This window comes from Balaenoptera acutorostrata, chromosome 17, assembly GCF_949987535.1.
Source record: "Balaenoptera acutorostrata chromosome 17, mBalAcu1.1, whole genome shotgun sequence".
NCBI lineage: Eukaryota > Metazoa > Chordata > Mammalia > Artiodactyla > Balaenopteridae > Balaenoptera > Balaenoptera acutorostrata.
The window spans coordinates 74,973,126-74,999,197 of record NC_080080.1 but is presented as its reverse complement, the minus strand read 5'-3'; the positions used below and the strand labels follow the sequence as shown (position 1 = coordinate 74,999,197).

General features: G+C 40.4%; 1 protein-coding gene across 4 annotated transcripts in view; it reads left to right on the top strand.

Moving 5' to 3' along the window:
- CHD7 (chromodomain helicase DNA binding protein 7) overlaps positions 1–26,072 on the top strand; it is a 181,119-nt gene that overhangs the window by 109,459 nt on the left and 45,588 nt on the right. For all 4 annotated transcript variants that reach the window (XM_057531916.1, XM_057531913.1, XM_057531914.1 and 1 more), the window contains exons 4-9: positions 4,994–5,135; positions 10,149–10,286; positions 11,315–11,380; positions 17,182–17,237; positions 22,181–22,295; positions 25,555–25,638. In XM_057531916.1, coding sequence (XP_057387899.1) covers positions 4,994–5,135; positions 10,149–10,286; positions 11,315–11,380; positions 17,182–17,237; positions 22,181–22,295; positions 25,555–25,638 — 601 coding nt within the window. The remainder of the gene's footprint in view (positions 1–4,993; positions 5,136–10,148; positions 10,287–11,314; positions 11,381–17,181; positions 17,238–22,180; positions 22,296–25,554; positions 25,639–26,072) is intronic.

The following is a 26,072-nucleotide window of genomic DNA, read 5'->3' as shown; positions in this document are numbered from 1 at the left end:
TTCCTCTCGTCATGTTTGGTTCCACGATACGGTTCCTTTTCAAACTGTCTTTCCTTTGAGGACTTAGATCCTTAGGCCGAGGCTTATCCATGTTTCACTGCACTCTGTAATAAATCAGGGCAGCTAGCTGGCTTTCCAGTAAGTTCTAGCCCTTTGCATAAAGTTGTGTTTAAAAAACCTGTACTCGTTTCTCACCGAAAAGACTTCATTATTTACATGCTCTATCTTAGCTTGGATTTATGTGTCCAGCCCCACTGGGCCCTTCGTTGTGGACTCTTACAGCCATACACTGAATATGTCCTTCCATAGGGAAGATTCCCTCCATGTGGATCCCTCCTCTCTGAACCCAGCGCTTGTTTCTTGGAGTTCTCATCAGGGTGGTGTAGGTTTTGATCACATGGGGTTGGGGGAGGCAACCACAGAACTTTAGAGCTCGGTCTGGCAGGGTGACCTAAGTGTCACTTAGCCATGGACCCTGAGAATGTCCCGCTGCCCACCACTGGGACCTCCCTCTCTTGGTGAAATGTGACATGTAAGTAAAGCTGGTGGAGGGACAGTGGCCCTACAAACTGCCAGCAGCATCCCCAGAAAGATATAACCCTTTCCAAGGGTACAAGGGCCTGCCTAGCTTCACGAGGGGGTGGCCCCGCATCTTGCCCTCACCAGTCATGGTGGGCGATAAGGGTCAGGAAATGAAAGAACTCTGTCAGTCCGGAGGGGAGGTATACAGACGTATGGGGTTTGAAAACTTGCTAGGTTTCACTCTACTTTGGTAGTAGTTTAGCCCCATTTTACTGAGCTTCATAAAGATAGAATCTATGTGGGGTTTTCGTAAATGAGTTAACGAGAAGAGCGCTTTAGCTGCACGTAGTCAGGACTGTGTATGTGTTTGTTGATTTCACTGTTACTTGTACTGTTTAATTGGTCAGCTAAAGTTTATAAGTAGCGCACCTGGCCAGGTACAAGGAATACAGAGATAAATAAGACACATTTCCTCCTTGAGCTAACAGGAGAGTTGGAGAAAGACATATACACACACACACACCTGGTGCTTTGGTTTTACTGCATTGCAGTAATGTTACCACCCAGTACTGTGTATTTTAAACATCCCTTGTGTGGGGTACATCACGTGGCATGTAGAGAGTGTGAGGTCTTACTAATCCAGACTTTGGTGGCCAGAAAATGGTTCTCTGAGTGATGTCCAGCTGAGCCTTGCAGACGAGTACGCGAGGGGCAGTGGAGGGAGGAGAGATGTGCGTTCGCTTTTGGGAGCGGTCCTGCGTATCTGCAGGGTGGAGGGTGGAGAGTTCAGGGTGTGGGAAAAGGAGAAAAATAAAGTTCATGTTGCCGATTATAAAAACTGCGCACTGAGAATCTCAGACGTCAGTACACGTGGGGCTGGGGCTTTGGGCAGAATGATTCGGTCGGGTCTGCGTGTGAGCCGGCCGCTCTGGTGGTGCCTGGAGATGGGTTCGCAGGGCACGTTCGGGCGGCAGGGCTGAGCCACAGAGCTCTGGAATGCGGCGGGCAGGGCCGGTCCAGGGGCGGCGTGGAGGCAGCCGGGGCTTCTCCGGGCCAAGGCCAGTCAGGGCTGGACCCCGCACAGCTGGCTCTTCTGGCCGTCCTCGCTGGCGGGGCGTCGGGCCGCGGCCAGCCCTGCAGCTGTTGGAGGCGCCTTGAGGTTCTGGATTCGCGCCAAGCAGCCCGTGGCCTCGTCCCGGACCTTGTAGTGTCGGGTTGAGGGGTGGTCCTTGTGAATAAGTACCACTTCCTTCTCCCCAACCGGAAGGGCTGCCCTCTTCGTGCGTTCAGGCTTCCCAGCTTATAGCTTGGAAGAGGAATGTGTGTACGGCCGTGTTTTGGCTCTGACATTACGAAAGACCAGCCTTGAACCTTACAGATTTGAGTCGCGGCTGTGGCCGTGGGATACGTGTCCTTTCGCCAGCAGTCTGATGGCGGGTGGCCCTGCCCCTGGCTGGTGACGGGGACGAGGCGGGGAGGCCGTTGTGACGGTCGGGGAGGGACATGATACGCGTCTGAACTAAAGCAGTGGCCAGGGGTATAGAGGCGAGTGGCCTCTGGGCTGGTCCGCTCGTTTGTCCTTTGAGCTGGTGTTGAGACTGTTGATAAAGGATGTTCCTTCTCTTCACGTGGCCTGGGTGACGTGGTCACGATGCAGAGGGTCCTGTCCCTAAGTCTCCGCAGTTGATTCCGCCTGTGGGTCTGAGCTGCAGTCAGAGAACAGCTCCCAGTCGAGTGTGCCAGGTGCTTGGAAAGGTCGAATCTTGGAGCAAAATGTAATTACTAACCTCATTTTATGGATGAGAAAACTGAGACTCAGGGAAATGAAGTGATGTATACAGAGTCACAGACAGACAGGTTATAAATGACGGAGTTGGAACTTGAACTGAGGGCTGTCTGAAATCAGTGCTCCTCATTGGCTAAAAAAAAAAAAAAAATTCTGGCTTTAGCTCTTTTGGGGCAAAGCAGTTTTAATATAACAGTTGAAAATCCAAATGAGCTTATTGCAAAATAGTGGCAAAGGCAATCTGATGTAAATAACTTGATCTTGTCTTTGATTGTAATGTCTTGGGGTGAACATTGAAGACTCTGTAGCTTTTTTGACGACTTGGTGTGTTTTTGACTTGTACGTTGATGTCATGAGAAGATGTTAGCAAGGAAATGCTTAGATGTCTCGGAGCAGCATGAATAACTCAAGGTCCACTGAGTTTAGAAATCCTCCAGTCATCAGAGCTGGGGTGGCTGCTTCCCTTGGCTCAGGCATTTTGTCCGAGCATTTGGAGAGGTCCTGTCCGACTTTGCACGGTCTTGGAGGTTCCACAGAGCGCGTCCTTGGGAAGGGCAGATGGAACATCATTAGCATTTCTCTCCTCCAGCAGATTGACGTCTCCTCAGACCTGGGCTCTGGCGGGCTCCGAGGCAGTAAGCCTTTTTCTCCCGTAGGACAGTTTACCCCTGGTGCAGGAACCCCACTAAATCACATTGTGTCCTTCACTGTGGTGTGGAGAGGGCACTGGGGAAGGACCTGCTGCCAGCTTTCTTTACCTGGCAGTGGTTCAACTCCGTGACAGGCCTACCTCTGATTTAAACAAATTTGAGAAATATGTAAAGTTTTGGAAGCAGTTTTGCACTGATTTGATAAAAGAAACCACAAAACACTGCAGCGCAGGTGTTGAGAATGTTTGAAAGCTGATTGAGGGAAGCAGATGGCTTTAGTCAGTGGCATCCAGCCAAAAGAGCAGGTGCTGGTCATGTGACCGCTGGTTACCAGGGTAATCTGATTGCTCTTGGCGTGCAGATGAAAGGAAAGGGGCCCAGCGTTCAGCTGTAGTATTGTATAATTTGTGGCAGTTAGAGCGGAAATAAATGCTGGAAACGGAGCCTCATAGTAGGGGAGACTTCTGTCCATGTGTAGCGTAAACACTAGGACAGTTGGATGAGGGACTGTTGTATGGATTTTTTTTTTTTAATTTAAAAAATATTATGTTTTCCGTGGATTTTTGGGGGCTTAAAGTTTTTAGGACACTCTTTTTTTTTTTTTTTGTATATTAAAAAGAACTCTTTAAACCTAACTGCTGCTTGCTATAATCTGAATTGTCGTAAGTTTTTTCCTTATGTGGCCATTTAGTAGGCTCAAATATTAACAGAACAAAATAAAAACAAGCTCTGAGTATTTGAAAATGACTAGTTCATGATTATCAAATATTGTATTTATTCATGACAGAAATGCCTTTTAGGTGTGTGATTATAGTAAATACTTTTGAAACATTTTACATGACATGCTTTACTTAAATAAAAGCATATTGGTATCTTGGCCTCTTTTCCTTTTGTAGTTGTTGGGATTGAAAAAAAATGCTGTTTAATGCATTCTGACGGCATACTTTTCTAGGAATTTACAAACTTAAAATATACTTTTCAAAGCTTTTTGAAATGTATCTTTTGTTTTCCAAATTTATTAGAATTTTAGGCTTTCTTGAAATAGTAAAAATAATTATTACTGAGGTTGGATTATTTGAAATGTTGGATAGTAAATGGTAATAATCAATATTAGAAAATCTTGGGGCTGGGTTCTGGAAATTGGTATGGAAGGCAGCACCAAGTGTGCATTCTAAAAGAATGGCAAATAAAGGTTCTAAAGGTGATAGTAAACTTAAATTTAAAAAATTTTTTTCTTACAGTTCATTCTTGTCTTTTGACTTATGTAACATTCAAATCCTATTAACATTTGATGGAAACATACTATGGAACACGCACTTGAATTGTTGGGGTCACTTTGCTATATTTTTGTATTTTGGAGACCCAGCTTTTGAAGAAAAGGCTATCGTGACTACCTCAAAAAAAAAAAAAATGTCTAGCACCAAAATAAAGCTGATTTTTACTTAAGAATAATACAGCGTTAAATAAATTTATGTAGAAGAGGAATTGCTATATATCTTGTTATGTTTTAAAAGGTTATAAATTGGATAAAAATGTATCTGAATGTTATAAAAGAGGACCCCTAGTAGTACTGGTCAAGAAAAGGACTTAAACAGGAGTATTTAAAACTATCTGCAAGAGACACAGAAGAAATGATCATTGTGTTCTAGTTTTCCTTGACAGTTTTAAAAACCATCTTCTGGTACCTTAAAAAGTTGACAGCAAAATGATTTCTTAATCCAGTTTTTCATTATGGCTTGGTATATCGGCAGGGATCGTGCATTTTCTAGATGAACAAATGTATTCTGTGTGGTATTAGGAGTTTTTGCATGCAGTTTCTTTTTCATTAGGTCAGATATTTGCTGAAGGTCATCAATATGGGGTTTTGCTGTAAAAACTTAATTGAGAGTACTATTTAACTCTCGATGGCCCACATGCATTGATTTATCAATTGTTCTCGATACTTTAGGGATATTGATGTGGGAAATATAAGGCATGGGGCGTACGAAAAACCTTGTTAAAAAGTGAACACTAAGTGATCCACTTTGAATTCTAGTAATAAGAAACCTGATTCAGAAGCAAGTGCTTTGAAGAAAAAGGCCAACAAGGGAAAAACAGAAGGTTCTGAGAATTCAGACTTAGACAAAACACCCCCATCATCTCCTCCTCCTGAAGAAGACGAGGACCCAGGTGTTCAGGTAATACCATTATTCTGGTCCCGAGCTGTGGTTGTTTAGCGAGGGTAACTTTAGCTGCATATCGAGTGCACTGGACCTCCCTGTCTTTGTTATAGAGCTGCTGTAGAGATAGCTTTATTGTCGTCTGGAACATTATACCCATAGTGATGAGAGCTGGGGGGCCAACCCAGAATTAAACTCCTGACTTCTTGGTTTTGCCATCTTTGACTCCGTGATAAATAAAACTGAGACTCTTCATTTATTTCTGTACATGTATCTTTTGATGTTTATATATATGTTAGTGTTAACATAGTCTTAATATGTTGGTTCATTTAAAGCTTCATCCACATTTCTAATTTTCTGCTAAGTTTGGTTCCTTGTCAGTTCTTTTATTTTGCAGAACAAAAAATCACAGTGTAATCTGTAGCTCGTCTTCAGGTTTCTGACATCTGACGGTCAGAGTCGAGATGTATTTGTGTAATACTAAAGTTTCTATGAACAAGTTAGTGACTTTCTGGACGGCAGCACCGCACAATTTTCCAGTGTTAGAGTCTCCTGACTTTCGGAGACTTTTATAGGAATCAGTCAAAAAAACTGGCCCTGAAATAAACATCAGGAATTTAGGTTCTTGTGCGTAAAGCACACTGCCTTCGCTGATTGGACAGTAAGTAAGGGACCCCTACACGTGACCGTTAAACATTATTTCCTTGTTACGTTCCCTGGAAGCTTGCCAGCTTGGTCCTCTGGGATGGCTGGGAATGTGGCTTCTGTGAATGACATCTAAGTTATCAAGGAGCAGTTACTGAGGATCCTGCTAGAAAAGCAAGCAGCCCCTGGAAGCGGGTTTGACCTTTTCTAATGGTTTGGTGCACTCTCAGTACTTCTCCCTGTACCTACTGATTTGCTTAAAAGTTAGAAACAAAGTACTTGCAATATACAGCTCTGTGCTAAAGAATTTCAGATAGATTTTGTTTGTTTGTGTGTGTGTGTGTGTGTGTGTGTGTTTAACTAGACCTCCCTGATATCTATAACTTCACAGAACGACCTAACCTTAGAGGACCTAAAAGGGCGGGGAGAGAGAGAGACGGAGAGAGAGAGAGAGAGAGAGTGTGTGTGTGTGTAAATGAATGTGTTTCGGTTTGGTTTGGTTCTATAACTAACATAGTGATAACCTCTGGCGGTTTGAGTTAATTTTGTAATTTCCTCTAACTTTCCATATCAGTGAAAAGATATTCGGAAGGTAAGTAGCTATCTTTTTAAAAATTGTTTAGGGAGTTTTAAACTAAAGTATTTTTAATGATTTTGAATTTAATTCTTATGCCCACAGGTGTTTTTTTTTCCCCCCCGAATTGCTTTTGCTTAAACTAAGACCTTTGTGCAGTAGTATTTGGACAATGTTAAGAAGACTGTCACACAAGTCAAGAAAATTCTGTTGTTCTTTCACAAACACTGCTGTTTTTTACAAGTCTGTTTGCATTAACACAGACTGAGATGGACTTTATGAAATACTAGTGGTGTTTTTTTTTCCTTCTGCATTTCAGTTATAGAAAAATGCTAATCAATGCAAATGAGCATCCGTGCGTCCTTTCTAATTGGCTGGTGCTGAACTGTCACGGGTCAGACAGCTAATATCAGTAAACACACGGGTCCATGTTTCTCAGTGTCTCTTCTGTGTCACAGCAACACAGGAAGTGACGCTGACTCCTTGTTTGTTGTGTTTCTTCCTATAGCACACGCGTAAAGGGCTTGAAGTTCTTGAGTTTTATGATCAATTTGTTTAAACTTTAGTAAATGCCATGTCTTTTTTTTTTTCTTTTAACAAACTGAAAATTGTGTCACAAAGTACTACAACAGTGAAGATTGTGGCAACACATTTAAATTTGCTCTTCAGCATACCTGTTTTAACTATATGAAACTTTTCTAAAATAATCCAAGTTTAACAAGTTGACCTGTTATTGTAGTGTTAATTCAAAAGTTTTGAGCTTTAAATGCAATTGGTTTAAATGCAGTTCTTATATTTTATTTTGATTCCCCCCAAAATTTCAAATAACAATGGTTTAACAGACCATAAAGAAGCCTATTATGTGATAAATAATTTTATTTTATGTTGGGAAATTGGAAAAGGAACCTTGATACCCAAAATAAATGAACTTAAGATCAATTATTATTTAGAAGGCAGGGAAGCCATATAACATTTAAAAATTTCAGAAAGTTGAGTTCTAATTGTATTTTGGGATTTCTTTTACTCTTATGAAGTGACCTTGTATCCACTATTACTAACCCTATCACTGTTGCATAGATTTATAACACAAAGTTGATATGAGGAGAAACTTTGGTTATAAACATTATATTCACCAATATGTACATTTCTATTAGAAAAATAAACAGAAGTCTCTGTTTTATTGTACTGGAACATTTCTTTAATATCAGAGTGGGATTTAGCGTAAAGTGGATTTGTCTTAGACTCTGTCCAAGGATGTTTAGTTACTTGTGCTGGAAGAAGACTAGGGCAGTGTGGTCCCAACCCTGGAAACCTGATAAAACATCACAGATGTGTCATTAGTAGCACATTCTCCTTACAGTAATGACAGAAGGATGAAACTGTAGATTCACCCATTTCCATTTAGCTAAATTGATATATCAAAAGAAATACAGATACTATACTAAATTTCACCAAATTAAAATGTTGTTCCTGATAATAGGCTTTTATATCTTAAAGAAACTGACAGCCAGAAGCGGGCGATGCTAAAGTAAGCAGAAGAGGCGGAGCTATTCCAGATCAGCTTTGGGAAAAGAGGAGGGAAGCCGTATGACGTAGCCCGGCTTCGGAGCCTCATTGCTTTCTGATTTTCCCTTGGAAAGGTGGAGCTGGTTACTGATGACTGTAATCCTACTAATTGCATTTGGCATTAACATGTCCCTTTAAGTGCGCTGTTTAAAGCGCTTTCAATGAATTCTCTTAGGAGATCTTCACAGTATACTGATGAGGCAGCTACTATCCTTACCCCTAGTCTACAGACCAGGAAACTGACGTCCCTAAAGGAACTCGTCCAGGGTCACGCAGGGAGAGCCTGGCCTCATTCTAATGTGGGCACTCAGCTCCTGGACGCCCGAGGTCAAACTGCCCCTGGTGATGCGGGGCAGGATGGATGGTGGCAGGACCCCCGCTGGCCTGGGTGTCACCTCCACATGGAACTGGTTATTCTCTGCGGGGCTGGAGAGGAGAGAATGGTCAGAGGTGGAGCCTTTGGCCCACGTCACCGCTCCCTCTCGTCTGAGCCGCTAGGAAGTCTGTTAATAAGATGTCCCTGCCCCAAATACCTCCCGGCAGAAGGGTACATCGTGCCTCTGCAGCCCTGGCTGTAGGGCTGAGTTCACAGCCTCGAATGACCCATCTGACGGTCCTGTTATACACAGTCATAATGTGAGCTGTCTCGCATCCCCTTTGAGAGCAGGGGGCGCACAAACTTAATACAGTAAAATTGAGTGGGTCCCCTTCTTTGAGACATGGCACGGGGGCTTGTTGGTCCTGACTTGTGCCCCATAGGTCCCATGCCCGTCCCTCCTGAGGTCTGCACGGCAGGGTAATTAGCCTCTCTCTGCCCTACTGTCCCAACTTTAAAATTCGAAAGGCTCTTCAGAGGGGTTTATTTCATAATTCTTAGAGAACAGTTTGTATCAGTGTCACTTTTCTCAGTATTCTTTTTATTTCTTCCATGTGCTTTGCCACCTCACCCATGAGTTGTAATTGCACAGGGATTTAAAATTTACACGTGTCATTTTAGAGTTATCTGAGACGTTATCACATACACATATTAATGAGAAGGTTATTTCTCTGTTTTTAATTAACTGACAAAACTATTTCTATATCAGAAAGGTCAAGCCATCTAGAATTGTTTTGAACAAAAAGTACAAAATCCTTTTTTCTGCTCCATTCATTTCACTCTCCAGAATTAATAGCTATTAACAGTTTGTTGTGTCTTTTCAGATTTTTTTGTTATTGAAAACATACCCGTATACATTCATTTTTTAGCAAATATTCACTGAGTATAGGGAAGTAAACAGGATTTACAGTATGTTTCTCTGGAGGAGTTTATATATTGATCGCCCCACATACAAATAGAAACACAAGGTTTTTTTGTAATCTTAGAATTATAAGCTAGCTATTGTTACTTGACTTGCTTTTCTTTTTACTTAACCATTTATCTGCTAGATGTTACCCAGATGCGTCATGTAGCTTACTAGACGTGTGCTTGCTGGGAAGGGGGGGTGGGCGTGTTTTACGTTTTGACCACGCTGTCCTGCAAAGGTGTACTGCGTTCTATTTTGACCACTGGGTGGGAGAGGGCCCATTTTGCCAATAATCCTATTAATACTAGCTATTAACAGTCCTTCACATTTTCATCAGTGCAGTAAAAAAAATTTTTTTAAATTCCTTTTCATAGTCACTCATTATAAATTCTGCCGTTCAATCCTTCAGCTCTTTAAAAATGTTCAGACTATTTCTTTTAGGACCAGGATGAAAACATAAACTTTCTATGTAAATGGGTCTCTGAGATAGTTTTGGAACCTTGGATACTAATGTAACAATAGTTATCTAGAACTTCATTATTCACAAATTTTCTTCTCATGCCTTCACTTTTTTTGACTTTTTCTTGTGGGGAAAATTTTTAAAACCTACAAAAATAGAATAGTATAATGAACCCCTACATACCCATCACCCAGCTTCAGTATCGCCTTCACGTTTGAGCAACTCACCGGCCGAATGAGGAGGAAAGTGTGTTGTTACTTCCATTTCCCAGTTAAAGGCCAGGCACCCGGGAGTGGCGGGGCCGTCGCTGTCCGAGGCGCCTGGCTTCAGATTTCCCCCATTTCCATTGTGTGTGTTGCCACTGTGATACCTTCTGTGATTTGGAGGGTTAAAGTCACCAGCTTTTCTTTACGATTATTATTATTTTATAAATGTACCGTGCCCTTCTGAGAAGTGGGAGAGCAGCAGCTTTCTAAACCCAGCCTGTCGGCTTTTCGTTTTAGAAGAGACGGTCCAGCAGGCAGGTGAAGAGAAAGCGGTACACCGAGGACTTGGAGTTCAAGATCTCTGACGAGGAGGCCGAGGACGCAGACGCTGCCGGGAGAGACTCCCCCTCCACCACCTCGCAGTCGGAGCCGCAGGTGAGCGTCGTGCGCGGTTCTCGCGTGCGTTTCAAAAGATGGGCTGGAAATTTTATAGCCGGAATCGGAGAAGTTCAGTAGAAGCGTCGGACTTCGAGCTGGGCACATTCATCTCGTGTTGGCGAACACGCTATGGGAAATAAGTCGTTTAGGGGTGTCTTTTAAAAAGCCCCGTTCACTGAGATTTATTTTTGTCCAAGCCTGTGATATGTAATTTGACACAATTTTGGAGAATTAATGGTCTTTGTTGAGGATGAGGCAGAGCTAGGCTGCAAGGAGGCTGAATTTACCTCCGAGAGTTCGGTGCCGTAGCTTCTGGGACTTTAATAAACCACTCAAGCTTGTCTCCTGCTGCTTGGCACTGTAAGAGCCCCTTTATGAAATTACTGCCTTGTAGTACCCAGCAGGGCCTACTTTATTCTCTGTGCCATGTAAGTGATGGATAAAAGAGTTTGTATAAAATATGGGTAGTAATGGAGGATTGATTATTGTGAAGATCTTTTTTTTTTTTTCCCCCAAAGCCCTCTTCTTACCGTTACTGTGCTTTAGTTAACAAACTGGTAACCCATTGAAAAATATATTAAATACAGTTTTGTATTTTATTTGGTAATTTGCGCTCTGTTGTTATATAGCGTTTTATGGGACCTCCATAGATAAAAAGCTGCCTACGATAACAGAATGATGAGTATATTAACCCCATGGGTCCAGACGAGGAAAAGTTATGTTTTTGCCATCACGCAGAGATCATTTTCTCTTGGCAGCTGGAATTTCTGAACGCCTCTTGGCTTTAGGGACCCATGCTAGTCCACGCAATTAAACCACGTAATCATGAAGTAATAAACACAGCTCTTCCCTTTGCCTTTCTGCAAGGGAGATTTTTGTTCTTTTCAGTCATATTCCCCACTGGTGATCGTACCCAGTGATTTAAAGGGTATGGAGGGAGGTGCAAAAGGGAATGATGTCTTGCTTTTACAGCTTAGAATGAAATGCTTTCTGTTTGGATTCATTCATTCCACTTTATGTTTTAGGAATCTGTTGATGCAGACGGTCCAGTGGTAGAAAAAATTATGAGTAGTCGTTCAGTAAAAAAACAGGTAAGCATCATGTGGAGTTATCAAAACCTGTGGTGTGTGTGTGACTCTTAAATTATTTTTTGCTTTATAATTTCCTTTAAAAATTTCACTGTTGAAAAATGAAACTTCTGGTGATGTTTCTAATCCTGTCTGATTTATTAGTCCAATATCAATCTTTGGGATGTTCAACCCAAAATGAAATTAAAATGTAGCAAACAGTCAGTGCTTTGTTACCCCATTTAGAGTAGGCAAGAACTCAAATGTCTCAGAAGAAATGTCTTAGGACTCCTAGAGTTGTAGGCTGCCTTTTTCATAAATATTATTTACGAAAAATCATGACCATGAATCTATCTCTCATCTCTCTTAGGAAGGTCCCTACCCCAGCCCCCCACCCCCCGGAAGATCTCTTTATCATGTTAGCAAGTAGGTGTTTTCTCATACTTTTCATATGCAATTGAAATATTAGTATTCTTTTGTTAGTGCAGAAGTGAAATACAGAACTATTTTCAGTGTAATTTTTGAAGGTAATATGACTTATCCTTCCAGATTATTCGGAACTCATGTTGATCCGCAAAGGTGAGCCCTAAGTACCTGTCACTAGCCTGGTGCCCGTGTCACTGAGGGACACATACACTCTGTGACAACGAATTCCAGGAGCACTGCATCTTCTTTTTACTGATGGAGACTCCCCATTTCATCCCACCCATTTCCCTTCTTGCCCAGTTTGAGAAAACACTTTAGTTTGAAGAAGTACATAGGCATCCAGATGCATTTACATATTCCAGCAAGCCATGTTTGGTGTCTCTAGAAAATGGTCTCCTTTAGACATAGGTGTCTGTCTTCTAGCTTGAATCATTGTCAAAGGCAGAGTTGTTTCTTTTTATTGCTTTCAAGGTGTGTGGAAGACAACCTCATTGTTTTGACATGTAAAATAAGCTTTTTTAAAAAAAGATGTGAAGTGTGTACAAAGTGTAATCTCCAGGGAGAGAGATGAGGAATGGAGGAATTACGGGATTTAAAGTGAGCTTCTGGGTTTATCAAATAGGAGACATTTACTATTCAAATACTATCTAGAGATCCTTGAAAATGGTATTGCACCAGCCGTAAACTTCTCTTTACCTTTCCTCCAATACTCTCTGCTTTTGTATTGTGTTATTCAAAGTATAGATTTTTATCAGAAGATAAAACTCTGGTTCAAACAAAAATAATCAAGAACAACATGTCAAGATATTTTCATAATGAGTGTAGGGAGTGGGAGTGTATGGGGTGTCTATCTGGTAACTCTTTGAATATGAGGATTTCCTCTCTGATGAACATAAAATCTCAACCAAATTTCCCACCCGTTCAAGCAGAAATGAGCACTATTTAACTAATTGGAAAGGTTGCAGTTTTGTCCTTCTAATGACTCTAGAACTGTTAACTTGTGAATTGTAGATATATGGCAAAATTTGAATGCTTGATGTACTTTAAAGAATAATCCCCTTCAGCGAATTGAAGTGGCTTGTTTGAATAAATAGCACGTGGTTTGGATGGGATATAATAATTTTCATTCAACCGATAGTGCTTCAGCAGGCATACCCAGCAGGTTTGGGGGTTGCAAATTATAATTAGCTCTATTATTCAGAGCTGCTTAGACGATGCATGATGTAGGGCATCACTTTTTCCTTCTGTTTTGCCCACCGTAGGGCATTTTTTGTTTTTTCTTGCCAATCCTTTAAAGATAGGTACCACAGTTTAGGAGTAGGTATTGCTGCCATTTACAGATGACCAGGCTTATCTTAACACAGGAGATTAAAAATCACTGTAATTGTACATGAGGGTAGAGTATTTGTTGAGTAGGTGAATTTTAGGATGGAGAAAATTAATGGGAAATTTCCTCTGGAAGGAGAGATATGCCTTGAGATATGATTTAAAATAAGAAAGAGGTATGGAGCCCATTGAATTGCTTGTAGATTAGTGGCATTTCATAAAGGGCCATAAAAAACCATTAGAAGATTGTAAACATTAGCAGGTACCAACTTTTTAAACTGCTAATGTTCTCCAAATAGTTACTTTAGTTATCAGCTTTAGTAATATTGGAGGAAAGTGTAGCAGATAGAAGCAAAAGGAAATTTGAGATTTTCCCCTGGATTCTAGCTATGCCTGCTGGTCTGTTTCCTATTACCATGAATAATGGAAGACATGGCTGTGAGAAGGTGCCTTTGTCTCCCCGTGGCAGCGCTATGGAAACTGGTTAAGGGCTCAGAGCCTCCCTAGCATGCTGCTGACACATAGTGGGGACAGTTCATGGTTTTTGCAATCAGCTGACCTCATCACTGTAGCCTGAGAAGCATCAGCCATTATGACGGAGTCGTGCAAACTCACAGAACTCATCCGTAACTCAGCACCTCCTGTTATATAGGGATGGCTCAGGCACTTACGTTGTTCTAAACCCAAATTAATGTGCGTGGGACCCAGTGCAAGGGACATAGGTGGTACTTGTATTTGAATTTCGAGGTAGATTTAAGAATGGACTTTTGGATTGTATAAAGGTTAATTTTCTTCTTTTCCACATTTAGTCATCATGTAGTCCCTTCTGCTTTGAGCCATCTGTCTTTGGGGGAAAACAGTTCAAATCCTTTTTGTGCCAGAAGGTCAAAAATAGTTTTGAAAGTGGATTCTGTATTACTATGTCCTATTTTCTTCCTAAATGAACTATGATTTGGTATGTCTGGTAGAATATACAGCAGGTTGGCCAGAAGTAGGAATGGATTCATACCTTTGCTTTATTGTTACCTTTATCAAGGGCTTTCTCATTCTTTTGTGCATTATTTAACAAAATTTCTGCCTTTTCACACTACAGTTTAGCTTTGTTTCCCCAGTGTGACTGCTTAATTTAGTAATAGGATGCTTAGGAAAGGTCATTCATTCTTTCAGGCCAACAGGATTATCATTTGCTGAACGGCTGTTTTAGAACCCAGGTGACCAGAAGAGTTGATTTAGTGCCTGGTGAAGGTTTCTGTTCCGTGTGAACAGTGGAACAAGTATGGCTCAGTATGTTTGGAACTTTCAATTTCACGTGAATAGTAAGGATTTTGACAGACTGCTTTAGGAGTCTAATGAATGAAAAGATACACACATTTCTCAAAACTAGTCTATCGAGCACATAAAATTACTTTAGAGGACTCTCAGATTTAACGGTAACTGTCCTAGAAATAAATTTGAGTGGGGTGTGTGTGTGTGTGCGCGCGTGCGCGCACATAGTGCCTTGACTCAGTTATGCACTGGATATGCCCATTATGGAAAGGCTTCTGAACACTGGGGCATGGGAGGTAGAGGCTGGGGCTGCTTTCAACTGTCAAGAGAGTCTGGTCAAACCGAGTGCCGTTTAGTGCGTAATTAAAATGATGCTCCTGAGAGCTTATGAATTCACACACTTTTGTTAATTGTTTTGCTCTAAGTAAAGCAGAAGAGGCCAGCGTGATCATATTTATATGAAATGAAGGGCAAAACAGCTCTATTACAGCTCTCTACTTACAGCTCTGGGAGCAAGAAGATGATCCAGTATGTGTGGTCAGTTAAAGCACAGGGTTCTAATTTGGGACATCCAAGAGAAATGGGTCCTGGGACGATTCTGCACGAGCTCCGGGTGCTACTAAATGAGGTCTCGGAACCTGATCACCTTCTCCCAGGCAGCCTGAGACCCTCTTGTTGAGATCTCCACAGCACGCCCCCAGAGGCATAGCTGATCGTGATGAGAAGAACGGGTGTTCACGAGAGTCAGGGACAGACAGTTGATGGCGTTAAGAGTCGGAACTTTCTGGAGCAGAATCGAGACAGAATGAAAACTGCCCCTTTGTTCAAGAGTTGATCTGTGTGCTTTGAGGCCCACTTAGAAGTTACAGACAGTGAGGCCACTTAGAAGGAGATGGATAGGGGACAGTACAGGAGGAAAGATCCGGAAGAAGGAAATCAGGAGATAACAGAACATAGAAAGGATAAAGCGTGTCTTTTTACTACCTCAAAGATAAGTAATTTTGAAAAACTCTTTCAGAACTGAAAGAAATATAGTTAACATCAAAAAAGTAAAAACAGTAGACCAGACGTTTGAATTCCACTCGAGGTTTGAATTTCATGATATGCTATGAGAAGCATCACAAGATCTAGGCTCACCCTGGTTCCCCATTCTCCTTGGCTGACCACAGTCTTATCTTTGCCTTTCTACTGTGATCTCCAGTTCTATACAAAGATAATGTGTCTTGAAATGGTTGCTGAAATGTGGGAGTGGAACGAGGTAATGTTAAGGGCTAGAAAAATGTAAGGTGGGTTCGGGGTGGATTGTTACTTGAATCGACCAGAATTTACCTATACAGTAATTGCATGTTTATGTCCCTGGCTCTTGAGGGCACCCAGCAAACATTTCTTTTCATTTTGGACACCTGAAAGTCTGGGACATGCCACAACACTGTAAATCAACTATACTCCAATAAAAAATAATTTAAAAAAAGAGAATCTGGGGATACAGATGGTTTTCTGAACACGTTGATTTAAGAAGCTGCTTTAGGGTGATGACCATTTATAGATCCATTAGGGCAGGACCAGATATTAATGGGTTTCGACCCCACTCCTGAATATCCTGTCTTCTTACTGGTGATCTCTAGGCAGATGGAAAAACTGCTTAAAATTTAGGTTTAACTGATAATGTGTGAGAGTTTTGAAGAAAAGTTTTAAGTTCACAGTCTTTGACAGTAGTTCGAAGATTGGGGATTGAGGGTGATCCTAGTCTCTTTGAACAGATCTGGTGCCAGTCTGTCACCCAGTAAGAAGTCTCTGCTCCTTTGTTTGCCCTCTGCCGTGTTCTGACTTGCCTTAATTTTCTTTGCGGCACCTCTGAGGCAGTTTAGTAGCCAAATGTGACCCTCAAGGCAGGTACTCTTGTAAGAGTGTAAAAGCAATCTCTAAACATCTGTAAGTGGTGTTTATTTTTTACATCCCTGATTTATCTGATCAAATGTTCCAGAAGAAAATTACATATTACGACTTGTTTAACAGCCTACAACCAAGGGGAAAAAAAATATTGAAAGGGATGCTTAAAATATCATATGTGCGGTATCTTCTGCAGACATTACAATAGGCAGGATCAGGGGAAGTGTTCGAGATAATCTCGCCACTACACCCTTGATTTGGCTGATGGGTCACGATTTTAACCTCACCTCGGTGTAGTATTTGGAGTGTTAATTTTATTTGGCTGCTATGTGTATGTGACATCTTGTCTGAGAGATTTTAATTGTACCATTGAGTCAAACTGAAACTGAATAGTGATGCACTGAAATTACAGCCTCGGAACAAGTTATAGTTTTATATGGTTTCTTGTTTAGCGTTATTAACTATATGAAGGAATAAATGTCTTTTAAATATTTTAAAACATTACAAAACCCACCATGTAAAGTTGCCATGAGGCGGCCAAAAATAATCCATATGGCATTCAGGAGAGCAGTGGCTAATTGGCTGCTGCCTGAGAAAATGGTACACTTGGCGTCTACTTAGCACTGTGGGTTTGGCAGAAAGCCACATTTGGGGTCAGGCTGTTGTGAATGAAGCTGCATGTGGTTAGGGACGAGTTAAAGCCGTGCACATCTGAGAAGCCGGAGCCCATCGGGTAGCGCGCGTGGTCCGCCCTCACCCCTCTGGCCTCCCACCAGCTCACCACGTGCTCACCCTTCCAGGAGCGCCCTACGCCGCTTCCGCGATGCCTGTTTGTGGCCACACGGGAGTAAATCATTACTTTGGAACATTCTAGTAGACGGTTTCAAGTACATGCCTGAAATTTTCCTCTGTTGCAGAAGGAATCTGGAGAAGAGGTAGAAGTTGAGGAGTTCTACGTGAAATACAAAAACTTGTAAGTAGATTGTGATTTTTTTTTTTCCATGGAGGAATATATTTTCAATGTACCAAATTTTAAAAGGTAATCAGGAAAATTTTTTTTAAAAAATTGGCAATGGGGAAATTTTGGTGTGGTTTATTCAGTGCCATTTAGGCCATTGCCTACTAACTTTTCTATCTTTGATAGTTTATGAGCTTTATTTTTCTGCAAAATGTGTAATTGGTGTACAGGCTGACTAGCTTCTGTGTATAACCAAGAAGTTCTTTTTAGAGGGGATGAAAACTCATACAATAACAGAAAAGTGAGGGAAATATTGTAATACCTGCCTGACTCTGAGAATGAATTTTGCTCTGTGGGGCTCCCTGCCTTCATCCTTCACTGGGATGCTTGGCACCCGAGATGAGAACTCAGCTCTCAGGCAGAGGCTCTAGGAAATCGTGATATCACTCATGTTTTGAAATGCAGTGAGCTATGATTTTGTTGCTCTGTTTTCATTTCTGAGTTTTGTCTAGTGAATTTGAATTGCATAACTTTTAAGAAAACTGCATGAAAAACCACCGTGAGTTGTTCTGATTGTAGACGGAAGCTGGATGCCAGGACCAAGCACACTCTGACGAGGCAGTCTCGTTGGAAACATCAATAGTCATCCTGCTGAGGACGACAAGTAACAATCACAGAACAAGGACAGACATATTTATTGATAACATAAAAGTTAAATGTACTTTAAACTTTTTAAATGTACTTTAAGCTTTTTGAGGCAAGGAACTCAAGTACCATATTAATAAATTCTAGGGTTAAAGAGAGGCTTTGGGGAGCTGTCAGAACAGCTTAAGAAACGTTCCACACACATATATGTTTATTATATATACACACACGCACGTCTGTCTACCTACCTACCTACCAACAAGGAAAACCAATGCCTTTATAGTGATACTTCCAATTTTATTTCAATACCACAGGGTTCATTCTATTCTTTCCCCTTCCAATATTAATAACTCCATTTTTTCGACTCTCAGAAACCTGGCTCCTGTTTTCCATGATATATTTTCTTATTTGTTAATCCTAGGATATATAGGAAGTGCTTTCAGAATTACTAGACCGTATTTCTGTGAGAAAGACGCCTGCTAACTAGCGTTCATTCAGTATTTGTGTAGAGTTCTTTTGTCTTTAGCCTGATGCTGTAGAGGCTAAATGCTTTTTCCAGTATTTCCTCAAGTTAGTTCTTCTCCTCCCAGCCCCCCTTCAGTGCAATGTTATTTGCTACTCATTTTGGTTCATTAGCTTCTGTTTGTGTTTGTATTCCATTTTAGGCCTCACCCCATCCTTGTTGATTTTCTTTTCTTTTTCTTTTTTTTTTTTTGCTTTTTTCCAAGTTCATGAAATATTAACACGGTTCAGTAGTCAGAACTGTACACAAAATGATACCCAAAGAAGAAGTGCCATCCTCCCTTCCTTTCCACCTCATTCCTACTTACCTTTTCATTAATCCCAGATTTATCCTTCCTGTAAGTTTTGGCATGAATGTGCAGATAGATAGATACATAGGTCGATTTTATATATTATTTCCCCTTCTTCCTTAAACACAAAAGAATAGCATCAGTACACATTTGCACTTTGCTTTTTTCACAGTACTGTGTATACTAAGTTATTCAACATCAGTTCATAGAGTCTTCCTCATTCTTTGTTACAACTGCCTAGTACTCCTTTGCATGTCTGTGTCATAACTTATCCAACCAATCTCCTGGGTATGCCGGCATGTAAATGGCTTCTGATATTTTATAGTTACAGATAATGCTGCAATATATATTCTCATGCCTATGTATTTTCAAATTGTTGGAGGCATAGCTTCAGGGTGAATTTTTAGAATTGGGATTGCTAGATCAAAAGGCATACATAAATGTAGTTCTGTTAGACATTGCAAAATTCCCTTCCAGAAGTGTTGTGTCAGTTTGCATTCCTACCAACAATGTAGGAGAGCACCTATTTCCCCACAACCTTTCCAGTGTAGTGTGGTGGGGTTTTTTTGTTGTTTTGTTTTGTTTTTTTTTTTTACTTTTTGTGGAAAATCGTATTTCAGTGTGGTTTTAATTAGTATTTTCTTTTATTGTGAGTGATTTAGAACATCTTTTCATAAATTTAACGACCAGTTTTGTATCTTGTTCCGTCAATTATGTGTTCCTATCTCTTGCCCATTTTTCTATTGTGCTTCCCTCAGTTTTTAACAGTTCTTTATATATGTGGGATATTAGTCCTTAATCTGTGTTATATGTTGCAGCTATCTTTTCCCAGTTTCCATTGTCATTTGGCTTTATTTATTGTTGGTTATAGCATTGTAAGTTTTAAAAAGTGTTTTGTATATTTAGATTTATTAATATTTCCTTTTATAGGATCTGACTTTTGAATCATAGTTAGCAAGCTTTTTCCTACACCCTGGTTAAAGAGGAATTTGCCATGTTTTCCTCTAGTACTTGAATGGTTTCATTTTCTCTGTTTAGGTGCTTGATCCACTTGGTGTTAACTCTTGTATATGGGGTAAAGCATGACTCTAATTTTTTATTCTTTTCCAGATATTGTTGTTCCAGCACCATTATTAAAAAGCCCATCTTTGCCCTGGTGATTTGAGATGCAATCTTTATCATGAACTAAAGATACATATTTATTGTATCCATATCTGTTCTTTATTCTAATCCTTTGCTCTATCTCTTCACGAGTCAGTAGCACACTATTTTACTTATAGAGCATTTATAGTGTATTTTAATATCTGATTTATCTAGTTTCTCCTAAGATGTTTCCTTTTTAGTGTTTTCCTGGATGTTTTGCAGGTTTATTTTTATATATAAATCTAGCATTCACTTGTCTAACTCCATTAAAATGGTTGTTTATATTTTTATTTACATTGTGTTAAATTACAAATTTATGATTTATGATGTTGAGTCATGCTATCTAAAAACAAGGATGTCTTTCCAGTTGGTTCAACTTGATTTTCATATCTTTTAGGAGGGTTTTAAATACTTCCTTGTGCAAGTTTCACACACTTCTTATTAAATATATTACCAAGTATTTTATCTTTGTTGATACTGTGAAAGAGGTTTTCCCTAATGCTATTTCCTCTAACTGGCTATTATTTGTGTGAATGGAGACATTTGACTTCTGTCTGTTAATTTTATATCCTGCTGCATAACGGAATTATTTTATTTTATTATTTGAATTAGTTTCCTAATTGATTCTCTAGGGTTTTCCAGTTATGCAGTCATGGCATCTGCAAATAAAGATAGTTTTACTTCTTATTTTCCGATTATCACTCCTCTTGTTGTTTTCTCTCATGTAACAGCATTGGCTAATGCCTGGAATATGATATTGAATAGCAGTGGAGATATGTGCACCCTTGCCTTGTTTCTGATCCTAGAGCAAAAGCCTGTGGTTCTTCTCCATTTAGTTAAAGCAGAGTCACTGCCCGAAAGTTTCAGCCCAGTTTACAAGAGGGAGAGCAGGGCTGGACCCAGCTGCTCAAGTGCCTGTATCTCCCTTGTGGTCACCCTGGCAGTGCTTTATGGCATGTTCACCTCAGCCAAGACAAGGGTGCTGACTGCACACATACCTTTTTCTGTCCAATAATTCGGAGACTGGACTAGGTGATTTTTATAATATTTGGTTTCGGTTATAGCAGTATTGCAAATTATTTATTGAAAATTTGGAAATTACAAGTTGAAAGTAGAAAATAGAATACTTGCAATCTTACCACCCAGAATGATCATTACTAACATTTTGATGCATTTTCATCTAGTCTGTTTTCTCTCTCTCTCCCTCTGTGCACAGGGTTTCTATCAATTCACATCTGTACAAGGCATATGTATTTAACGTCCTTATCTCCCTTGGTCAATTGTAGAAGGACTAAATCAATCCTACCTATGAAAATGCATATTAGACGTTACATAAATACAAATGATGTGCTATTTAATGTCAGAAGCCTTTTCCATATCATTAATTATTTTTTGAGAGATTTTATAGTGGCTGCATAATTTCTAAGAGTAGTGGTACCTTGATTGTGAAAGCACCTCATTTCTTTTTAACGTCGTGGCCAGAAATATAAACAAGAGACAGTCGAGGCCATGGAGGTGGGTGGGGGGTGGCAGAGAGAGGATGGTAGTACAGAAGAATATTGAAATACCAAACGGAAGAATGTCAGAGGTACCATAAAACAGTGACTGTATACCAGTGAGTCTTGGGGATGGACAAGGAAGGGTGGGGAGTATTCAAGTTCAGGTTAGAGAAGACACAGCAAATGCTCAGCGCAGGCCTGTGGCACGTCTGAACGGGAGGAGACTAAACAGTGCAAGGAGAGGGTAGACAGTAGGGAGTGAAAAATTCACAGGGGACCTCAAGGGGCATCAGTCCTCTCAGAGCTGGGAGACGGGAACTGACCAGGAGCTGGCTGGGGACAAGGGTGTTCCAGAGCTGGCGGTGGCCCTTTGCTGCCCAGCAGTTGGAGAAGGAGGAAGTTAGGTTTACCTTCGCTCTTTTAAATTTGAATTCTTTTACCTTGACAAAAACCTTTTATTTCTCAATTAATGATAAAAGGCTCAAAACGAATTCATAATTAAGGCCACCCTGTAGTGCTAATTGTTTTGTATTGAAGTGTAATCCATTCACTTATGAAAACAGCTTGTTACTAGGTCCTTTTCTTTTCTTTTTTTTTTTTTTTTTTTAATGGGAGGTGGGTAAGAGAACTGCAGGCCCAGGACAGAAGGCAAATTTTAGGCATTATTATTGATTTTCTTTTCTTATTCTCAAACATTAGTAGTTACATTGAACGTGGCTTGGCAACCTCTGTGAGTAATTAAACAGGTTATTATGTTAATTATCTGTTTAGTTGATTTTGGGGGGAATGATGATGAACATGTATAATAAAAGATTAATTATTTTCTACCTGTTTCAAGTATATTATTTTGTTCTTTTAGCTCTTATCTTCATTGTCAATGGGCATCTGTAGAAGATCTGGAAAAAGATAAGAGAATTCAGCAAAAGATTAAACGATTTAAGGCAAAGCAGGGCCAGAACAAATTCCTTTCAGAGGTATGGAAAACCTGATTAATTTTCTAAAGCATTTACATTTTTAAAATGTTCTGAATTTTGAATTTTAGGTCAGTATATTATTAAGAAAAACTAGTTTGCCTCATTTGGTGCTGTTACTTGCATATTGGTAACTGCTTATTGCTAAAATAATTTGTAAACAGGAAATTTCTCATTCTTCCTGTTGCTTAGTTCTAGAAGATACTGGTCCTTATGATATTATGTGGAAATATGATGGTATGATTAAATCTTGTAATGAAAATACAGTTAGTAGACACTGAAAAAAATAAGTAGACAAAAGTCCTATTAAGATTTTAGCAGGGTAAAAACGCTACAGTGAGTATTAAGTATAAGTTCTAGGATATAAAAGTTTCTTTCTGTTGGGGGAGGTGTGTGACAAATTTCTTCTGTTCAAGTCAGTGCCTAATTACAGAGAGTTTTCACTGAACTCCTTTTCACAGATTATGTACTATGGTACAGGAGTTGGTATAATATTCTAATACCTTTGCCTGCCCCCCCTTTATCCTAGGTTATCAATTATGATGAGAAGTTACCCATACCTAGGGCAGGGAAGAAGTCCTGCATATTTTAAGAAGTGCCAGGTTCCCCTCCAGTGTAGTCAGTTACATTGACAAAATGCTCTCACAGAATGCTTCCTGTGGTCCCTGGGCTTGTGATCACCAATTTGCTTTCACTTACAGCCTCAAGCAGATAAAAGAGAAACCTTCACATTGAAAGACTAAATTGGCTGACTTATTAGTTTTCCTCTCCATAAGGGAGTTAACAGAATGCAAACTGTAAAGAAGTGTGCAATTTGATGGAAAATAATACCTGCCTCACGACCAACTTCACACACGCCGACCCCTTGTTCGACCCCTTCACACACATCCCTTTGAGATGGGGGAACGGGGGACAGAAGAAAGTTCCGTACTTTTATGTCATAGAGTCAATCCTTATACTCTCAGGTGACAAGTCTGGGTTCTCCTGGAATCTGATTTCCACGCCCCGAAAGGCATATTGTAAAATCTGCACTGGATGGGAGAGCAGGTGGAGGGGATTCCACTAGACAGATGTGTCCGTGTCACCGAGCACCAGCCTCCTTGCCTGCAGTGGTCAGCGCCAAGGGGTGGAGGTGCTTGGATGGGACTCACTCCTCATGTCCTGGGGAATATGTAGGTGATTCTTTCTTTGAAAGGACAGGTTCTGAGAAAATACTAGGAAGTTCTGTTTTTCATGCCCCTTAATGAAACTGGAGTTAAATGTTTGTGATATTGGGCAAGTTGAAATCCTCAGCTTCCTCCTAGGAAGAGACACTGTACGTTCTGCTGGTGTTTCTGTGCATCTGTATTAGGAAAAGGAAAGAGTACAGTGGTTACCCCCACCCTGGTCCTTCAGTCATGGCTCTGCTCATTAAATTTATCTGTGCTTCTTAGAGTCAGATGCACTTCAGGGACGTGGGCCCGGCCCGAGGTGTGTAGTCTACCTTTATGAGTCTATCTCTGGGACTCACCTGTACCAAGGCTGAAATACATTATCTTGCTGGTGACTTGGCAGCTAGAGATCTCAAGTTTTGTCCTGAATGGAAGTAGCATAAACTTGAGTCTGAAAAGGTGATCTGAAGGTTAACAGAGGAGGATACCAATTCTCTTCCCCTCTTTCTTTCTTATATACACACACGCACCCACACACCCCCCCCCCACCCCCGCTCACCACACACACTGTTTGTCATGTCCCGTAGATGGTCCTGGCTTCAGGTACCCCATGGTCTGCTGCTTTGGGACTTTTAGTTACGACCACTTTTGCATTCTCTGTTTCACCTTAGGCTTCCTTTTAAGTCACTGCAAGTAAAATCTCTACTCAAAAAGATGATCAAAACTGGAAATTACGTCACACGCATGGTGGCATAGGTTACTCGCTTGAAGGATGAAGGTGTTTAGGAGTAAAGTTAAGGATTTTATTTCAGTAATGAAAGATTCTGTTTAAGAACAAGTTGTCTTAGAGCTTTTATCAGAAGAGCCTAGTTTATGGAAAGTTCTAGTGTTTATGCTTTATATGACTAATACATAGATATTGTGTACCTAAGTCTAGAAGCTTTGACAAAGCCAATGCATTTAATATATTAACATTTTAAATTAACGGAACATTTCAAAGGTTGTTTTTTTTTCCTTAGTCATGAACTCTGTGTAAAGGCCTGAGGCAGTTGAAACACACTCTGGTATTTCTGGCTTTTGTTTTATAATTCACAGTTCAAAGCATCCAGACTGGGTGCTATAAGTGGGCCCAGGGGCCCAGGGAATGTTTGTTATCCTCAAGCCGACTGTGACCAAACGGCCCTTCAACCTGCAACTCAGGGGACACAAACAGTATCTAAGTGGCTTGTAATACGTCTTTGCAAAGCATTTGAATGAAGTTATATTACTGATAAATGAATCTCTAGAAACACATAATAATGTGTCTTTTCTAACTTGTCTGACTCTGACTTCTTTAAAGTATGGCTTAGTCTGTAACTTCCTTTTGAGCCGTATTCTGTTCTTTCACATGAGATAACTTTGCAGGCATGCAGCATTGCTTTAGTTTTGTAAAGATGGTTAATCTATTGGCTAAAGAACCCAATTTTTTAAGCCTCATTTCTTTATCCTTAAGAGTTTTAGCCAAATGCTCTATGTTCAGTACAAATAAATCATTAGAACACTTAGATGAACGCCAAGACTGTGTTCAAATGAGGTACTAATACTGATTGGCAAAGACAACCAAACATCATAAGCTCTGTTCACACTAAAATATGGAATTCACTGGTCTCAGCGTTTTTAGCTTTTGAATAACATTCTGCAAATGATGCTATAAGGCATCAGACAGCTCCAATAGTTACGAGACTCCAACAGCACTTACTGTGCATGGCTCTGAGTCTTCATTGCAAGCTGTGGTTTCAAGAATGTTAAATGCATTGCATGCCATAAGCCTTTTGGATTGCTCATTAGTGAATTATAATTTCACACTTCATTTAAAATATTCTTAAACATTTTCTCACAGTAAAAAGGTTTCACACAGTAATTAAAAGACCCAGTTAACAAAGTCTGAGAAGTCTGATTTCCTCATGGGGAGTGATTTTGCTAAATTGTAGCATTTCAATTAATATAATAGAACTTGCCAAATATAAATTTTGTATTGCTGTGACCCAAGATATTATTGCCTGATGAAAAGTGAAATAGTGTCTACTCTCAGGAGTTAAATAAACATTTTAACTTTTTTTCCTTTGGTGTAGATTGAAGATGAGCTTTTTAATCCAGATTACGTGGAGGTTGACCGGATCATGGACTTTGCACGTAGCACAGATGACCGGGGAGAGGTAACAGAAGATCATTTGTATTAGGAGCCAGTGACTCAGAGAGCTCATGTGTGTTTATGGAGAATGATTGTGGACTCCTAGATCTGGTTCTGGTCAGGGCCTTGGGTTATGACACACTTGCTCTAAACTTAACTGAAATTTATTGACTTACTATTAGTTTTAGGACTTAATAATCACTGTAAATGTGTTTTTTATTTAGTCTGAGAGCTTTTTAAAAGAAATCAGTTTTCAGTGTGAAGCAAATAGATTTTTTAATTATTGTTTATTTATTTATTTTTGGCTGTGTTGGGTCTTCGTTTCTGTGCGAGGGCTTTCTCTAGTTGTGGCAAGCGGGGTCCACTCTTCATCGCAGTGCGCGGGCCTCTCATTATCGCGGCCTCTCTTGTTGCGGAGCACAGGCTCCAGACGCGCAGGCTCAGTAGTTGTGGCTCACG